We start from the raw sequence: 6,821 nt of genomic DNA, 5'->3' as shown, positions 1-6,821 counted from the left end.
TTGCATCATTTTTCATCTTATCATGAGGATTTAATAGTGTACTAAAAAAAAAAAAAACTCTTATTTTAGTTCAAGAACTAAAGGCAATGAAGTAAGACATATATGTTAAATTCTACCATTATTTATACTCCTCTACAAAAGTTATACTCCTCTAGTCCTATCTATAAGGTATTTTCAATATGTTGGCTTTCTACAAAAGTTATATACTCCTCTAGTCCTATCTATAAGGCATTTTCAATATGTTTCATAAGGACCAAGAAAAACCTTAAACTGCATTAACTCTTCATTAAAATATAGCAACTTTCTAACTTTACCTCTATTTAATATATACATCTTTGAAAAAAAATAACTATCTGTACTATAATAAATGAAAGACAATATAATACATTTATGGTAAAAATTTAATGAAGTGAGCTATAAATAGGACTAAAAAAAACCTTCTGTCTCTGTCCTATAAATAAGACAAGAGGAGTAATAATTTATTGTCATGTTTTTACCTTACACAAATTTGTAGATAAAACCACACTCTTCATTATTTGTCAATCTCCTAATTCCACATATTTATCATTTATCACCAATCTACCCCCAATATATAATAAAAATATAAAGATAAAAAAAAATCCATGATATGTCATTATCTGCATTTATAAACAACAATATCCCTCTCATAATGATGTTTCTATATATAAAAAAAAATTCTTTTTATCTAAAATTTTAAACTCGTATTTTTACCTTTATTCGTATTAAATATATGTCACTTATTATCTCTATACAATAAATTTGTACTCATTATTTCTAATATACTCTCTTTACAAATAAGGATATAATTCAAAAAAATATGTATATATATATCTTGCACATTCATTTATTTTTAGGAAAAATTGCAATAAGGTCTCACCCAAAGGAATTAAATACAAAAAGGTCCCTTGAAATCATCAAATTATTCTGAAGTTTCAAGGGACCTTATTGTAATAAATTTTATTTGTTTAATTACCAAATTATCATTTTTTTTTTTAAGTTTGCATTGACAACTGAAAGAGCACTCATTGGCAACTTAAGGTGTAAGGATTAACAATTATCATAGCAGGTATTGACAACACATTTTCTCACCATATCACAAAATGTAATGCTTGAGTTATCAATACTCACCGCAATAGTTGTTAATCCTTACACCTTAAATTGTTAATAACTGCTCTTTCAGTTGTCAATGCAAACTTAAAAAAAAAAGATAATTTGGTAATTAAACAAATAAATTCTCTTGTAATGAGGTCACTTGAAACTTTAGAATAATTTGATGATTTCAAGGGATATTTTTGTATTTAATTTTCTTGGTTGGGACTTTGTTGCAAATTTTCCTTATTTTTAACTAAATTTAACTAACATTTTAACCATTTTAATAGTTGTTTATTATAATAAGCGATGAAAGTATGTTATATCAATATGGAATAACCAGTAGTTCTCTGGAATTCTTAATTGTGTAAGGATGTTATAGAATTCTCTTTATTTTTTTGGACCAACACTTGATGGGGGAAAAGTCACTTGATCGAATCGCTATCTAAGTAGTATAATCTCTTGTTAAGCTACACTCTCACATACACGCATCTCACTGATGTCAAGATTGATACAAATGAGAAAATCACACTTACAAGGGAAAATTGTGCAAAAGGACCAAATGAGTGAGATATTTGGCTGGAAAGGCCAAGAATTGAAGATCTATTATATTGAAGATGTGCAATCGAGTTTCAAGAATCATCATGCAAACATTCGTGAAGATCTCTTAAAGCTCGATTGCAAGTTTCGAGAAATACTCCTTCTTCCTCAATATCTCATTCCTTTTTTTTTTTTTGGGGCACAATTTTCCCAACTTATAATTGGGATGCTTTTAGTTTAACTTCTTTCAAGTAATTTTGCATAAACATGTAAGAGGAACTTTGTCTCATAAATCATAAAAATAATTCTTTTTAAAGTGTTCCCATTTAATTAGTAAAGTTGTTTAGGATAAACTGTCTTTAGGGATCGTAATTTTTTCAAGCTCCACCCGACAAGATTATATTATTGGAGTAATTGAATCAATCTCATTGTAGGCCAATTCTGTTCACTAATTTTTTTTCCCCAAAAATAAAGACAAATGAAGAAGAAAGAAATGTTCCACTAGTCCACAAACACGTGGGAAGGGACTTATATAAAGAGGCGAAATAGAGTGGCCATTCTCGCACAATCAGGGGAAGCAAAATGGTAGGCTCAACTATGTTTCACCTTCTTCTTTCGTCTTTTCTGCTCTGCAACTTCTTGCAGCTGCTGCAACCTGCCTATGCCATTAAAAAGGTATGCAAGCATCATTGGTTTCATAATTTTCGTAAGTATTATATTCTTGTCGTCGTCCTCAACCGCCTTAAACAACTTCATGTTGCAGTCGTACGTTATATACTTGGGATCCCATTCTCATGGTCCGAAACCTTCCTCTGCTGATATGGACTTCGCCACAAGTTCCCATTATGATTTACTTGCCTCCGTCTTAGGAAGGTACGTACGTGCAAGTTTCATGGACATCTGTCACTCATTTTCTAAGAGAACCTTTCTCTCTATACATAATGTAGATATATGTAACACAGTTCCTTATGATAAAAATTAGAGGGAGTAATTTGGACAAGAAGAGAGCAAGAGGTGCACTGTATGAGAGTCAGGGATGATTCAAAAAAGGCGCACCGACACCCCCTATAACCGCTGTTTTTCCAATGAAAAGAAAACAAGTAACATAAATAAAAACGTGCGCAAAACTTGTTTTATTGCTCATTCTCTCTTTCTCTCTCCCCCCGTGGCTATCCTTTTGGATTCTTATTCTAATTTTTATGTCTCCCTCTAATTCAATTATTTTGAATGGTGTAATTAACTTTTCTCTTTCTGCAAAGAATCCTATGTGTACAGCGCTAATTTCAATAGTCATATGTTTAATTTGACAGCCATGAAAGGGCCAAAGAAGCCATCTATTACTCATACAACCGACACATCAATGGCTTTGCTGCATTACTTGAAGATGATGAGGCAGAAAAGATCAAGAGTGAGAGACTTGTACCCTCATATATCTCGTAGATCTATTCAATTCTATATTTTATATTTTATTTATTAGACATTGATATTGATGATTGATATAAAATGGTTGAAAAATGGACGCAGAAAATCCAAAAGTAGTGTCGGTGTTCTTGGGCCAATCGCATAAGCTGCATACAACCAGGTCATGGGGCTTTCTGGGGCAAGAAAGAAACGGAAGAGTCAGAGCTGACTCAGCTTGGGTCAAAGGAAGATTTGGTCAAAATGTGATTATTGGCAGCCTTGATACCGGTAATTAACCGTACTATTTGCAAATGAAATGAAATCTATCTACGTATATTTCTTCTCTATGTCTCTCCGATTCACTAAAGCTATTTGAGTTTCTAAAAATCTGTGAACATTTGGGTTCGGCGACTCTAATGTCTTCTTTGTAATGCCCCCCAGATCCTAAAAATTTTGCAACAAGATTAATAATTTTCATCATTATGTTTTATCCTCATACGTTGAGTTGTTGGATATATGTAGGTGTTTGGCCAGAATCGAAAAGCTTCAGAGATGATGGGTACGGTCCCGTTCCAAGGAGGTGGCGTGGAGGATCAAAATGCGAGCTTTATAGTCTGTCTGGCCCCAACAGAACTCTCTGCAACAGGTTTGATCAAAAGTTGGGTACGAGTTCAGATGCAGGGAGGATGATTTGTATGTTTTGCTCATGTGTGGCATGTGTGTATGTGCAAAAAATAGGAAGCTGATTGGAGCGAGAGCGTTCTATAACGCGTACCAGATAAAACACGGGAGGGTTACCGGTGTAATTAGCGCACGTGACGTGGTGGGGCATGGGACCCACACTCTGTCGACAGCAGGGGGCAACTTCGTGCGAAACGTGAGCGTTCGGAACAATGGGAACGGAACCGCCAAAGGAGGATCTCCAAGAGCTCGTCTGGCGGCGTACAAAGTTTGCTGGGGTCTTCACAATGCTGAAGATTGCGCCGATGAAGATACGATTAAAGCTTTTGATCAAGCCATCGATGATGGTGTTGATATTATCTCCGTTTCACTGGGTGGGATTGCCGTTCCGAATGTGAACGATATGTTGACCGATGGAATCTCCATTGGATCTTTCCATGCGGTTTCCAGGGGAATCATAGTTGTTGCCTCCGCCGGTAACGAGGGACCAGAATTTCAGACTGTGGCAAATGTGGCGCCTTGGATCTTCACCATTGCTGCTGGCTCCATTGACAGGGAATTCAGCAATAATATTACTCTTGGTAATGGCCAAATCATTAAGGTTCGTATCGCTTCTCTTCTTCTAATGATTATATACATTGATTTTGTTGGTTTCTTCTCTTAAAACTCTCTGGCCATGTATATATGTATAATCAGGGCACAAGTATTGATACAAACTCGAGATCTCAGAGGTTAATTCCTGTGGTGATTGCTGGCAATGCCAGACTTCCTAACGTAACATTTCAGGATGCGTAAGAATGAATTTCACAGCTCATGATGCTCTCTCTTTGTTGAACTGTCAATATAAACATGTACGTACATTTCGGTTGCTCTCTTGCGCAGTCAGCTTTGCAAAGCTGGAACTCTTGATCCTCGCAAAGTAAGGGGCCGCATAGTAGTATGCCAAAGAGGAAGGAGCCTCAGGCCTGTCGACAAGGGCCAAGAAGCAAACCGTGTACAGGCTTTGCAAATGATTTTACAAAATGATAAGCAATTGAACACACGTACAGCCGATGTTCATTCTATTGGTACTTCCAACATTCCTTATCCTCCTCCTCGCGATCAGAGTGAGCCTAAAACGAAAAGCCACACCTATTTCTCTGGAAACAAGTAATGATTGCACACCTTTCTCATTCGCCAATCCATTTGGGATTGCTCTGCGAATATCCTTAGTAACAGGCCTCCATTTCTATGTTTGCATATGTTGCAGGATGCCACTTGCAGCAATGAGTAATGCAAGAACATTTATACCAAAAAGGCCGGCTCCAATAGTTACTGCATTCTCATCAAGGGGACCCAACATGATTCTTCCCTCAATCCTTAAGGTCATCGATCCATTCTCACACAACGACTCCCCCAGTCATCAGAGTATTGTAATAATTCTTAACGTTTTCTTTTTGTTTTTTAATCTTTTACAGCCTGATGTAACAGCACCAGGTCAGGATATAATCGCTGCTTATTCATCTGCCGCAAGTCCCACAAACCTTGATTCAGATCACCGTCGCTTTGACTATAATGCTTTAACGGGAACTTCCCAGGCATGTCCTCATGTTTCGGGCATTGCTGGTCTAATTAAAAATCGCCATCCTAGTTGGAGTCCTGCAATGATAAAGTCAGCAATCATGACCACGGGTATGACATATACATTAATATTTTTTTTTCCATGTTTGCAGTTTTTTATTTCATTCTTTTCGTAAGAAAAGGATCAAAAACTATATCTTGTTGTAGCAAGCACGATGGATAATACCAATGGACCGATTAAGGACGAACAAGATGGTGGCGTAGCAACTCCATTTCATTATGGCACAGGATATGTCAGACCCAACCTTGCCATCGACCCTGGACTTGTTTATGATCTCAAAACTTTTGATTACCTCAACTTGTTATGCTTCTCTTTTTACGAGGAAAGAATAATTGAAGCCATTAATTATAATAGGCCATACAAATGTCCGAGGTTTTACAGACTAGAAGATTTCAACTACCCTTCCATCACATTGCCTTTTCTGGGTGTGAAACCTGTCAATGTTACTCGTATAGTAACAAATGTTGGGCCTCCAAGTACATACACTGTAAATGTGAAACCCCCAACAGGATTTAAGGTTGTTGTTATTCCAACAACTTTAACCTTTCAGAGGACAAACCAGAAGAAGAGCTATATGGTTATTGTGCAGGCAACACGTTCGGCCAAAACTTTAGAGCCTTTATTTGGAGAGTTGACTTGGAGTGATGGCAAGCATAAAGTGAGAAGTCCTATAGTGATTCCTCCATGAGAAAATGGCTACGTAGATTTCAATGTTACCAATCCACTGTGTTTGTGTAAAAGTGTGTGAGGCAGTAGTGTTAATTAGTGTGTGCTCAGATGCGTGTGAATGTACTCATCTTTGTCTTATTACAATAACAAAGCGATGGGTCTACTCGATAGATACGCTTTCAGTGAAAAGAATTATAACAAGAGTGTGTAATATACCGTTGGTTTATATTATAAAACTTTGTCATTAACGTAGAATATAATACTTATATATGATATCTGATTCTATTCACATTCATATTGTTGCAAATAACATAGCTCGTTTATCAAAGCTCTATATGTATGGGATTGCTGGTCTGGTGGGATGGAGAATAATGAAAGTTATAAATGACACAAAGAAAAAGAAACAATGAAATTAAAGGGATGGGATGGATGAATGAATTATATTTTGTATGGTACAGGATATGAAAAGAGATATAAGCATATTCTTTTTCAGTTGTTTATTTGGTATGACAAAAATTATGAAAGAATGAAAAGAGATTTATCAAATCACGAAGGAAAGCCCTATATTCCATGCCGCCCATGCTTGATTATATTGCAACAATGCAATATCTGTGCCAAACATCCTTTGTTAATGGATTCCCTTTTTTTAAAACATTTCTGGGCAGATGCCAAATGTGGTCACAGTCCTATCATAATAAATCTCTAAAAAATGGTTTTTTTCTTCTTCTTCTTCTTAAAAGCATACTTGGGATGCTGTAATACTCATGATGATCGGTTTCGCTTGCTTTCAGAAAGAGAT

General features: G+C 36.1%; 1 protein-coding gene across 1 annotated transcript; it reads left to right on the top strand.

Annotated features, from left to right (window-relative positions):
- Nucleotides 1-2,232: 2,232 nt before the first annotated feature.
- On the top strand, nt 2,233-6,172 carry LOC114711675 (subtilisin-like protease Glyma18g48580). Its single transcript, XM_028896092.1, has 11 exons — nt 2,233-2,325; nt 2,414-2,523; nt 2,961-3,058; nt 3,175-3,339; nt 3,574-3,697; nt 3,790-4,333; nt 4,429-4,523; nt 4,615-4,881; nt 4,982-5,096; nt 5,190-5,403; nt 5,500-6,172. Exons 1-11 carry the CDS (start codon nt 2,233-2,235, stop codon nt 6,039-6,041), a joined length of 2,367 nt encoding a protein of 788 aa, XP_028751925.1. The 3' UTR covers nt 6,042-6,172.
- Nucleotides 6,173-6,821: the final 649 nt, after the last annotated feature.

The sequence above is a fragment of the Neltuma alba genome, unplaced genomic scaffold (assembly GCF_004799145.2).
Source record: "Neltuma alba isolate B1F8T4 unplaced genomic scaffold, ASM479914v2 tig00011304_pilon, whole genome shotgun sequence".
Lineage (NCBI taxonomy): Eukaryota > Viridiplantae > Streptophyta > Magnoliopsida > Fabales > Fabaceae > Neltuma > Neltuma alba.
The sequence above is the reverse complement of the archived record's forward strand: the minus strand, read 5'-3'. Positions and strand labels throughout refer to the sequence as shown.

What these genes read in the sequence shown, in the direction of transcription:
- LOC114711675 (XM_028896092.1), top strand. Translation starts at nt 2,233, where the DNA reads ATGGTAGGCTCAACTATGTTTCACCTTCTTCTTTCGTCTTTTCTGCTC. An exon ending in TGAGGCAGAAAAGATCAAGA is followed by an intron (nt 3,059 to 3,174) that starts GTGAGAGACTTG and finishes AAATGGACGCAG; the next exon opens with AAAATCCAAAAGTAGTGTCG. An exon ending in ACCTATTTCTCTGGAAACAA is followed by an intron (nt 4,882 to 4,981) that starts GTAATGATTGCA and finishes CATATGTTGCAG; the next exon opens with GATGCCACTTGCAGCAATGA.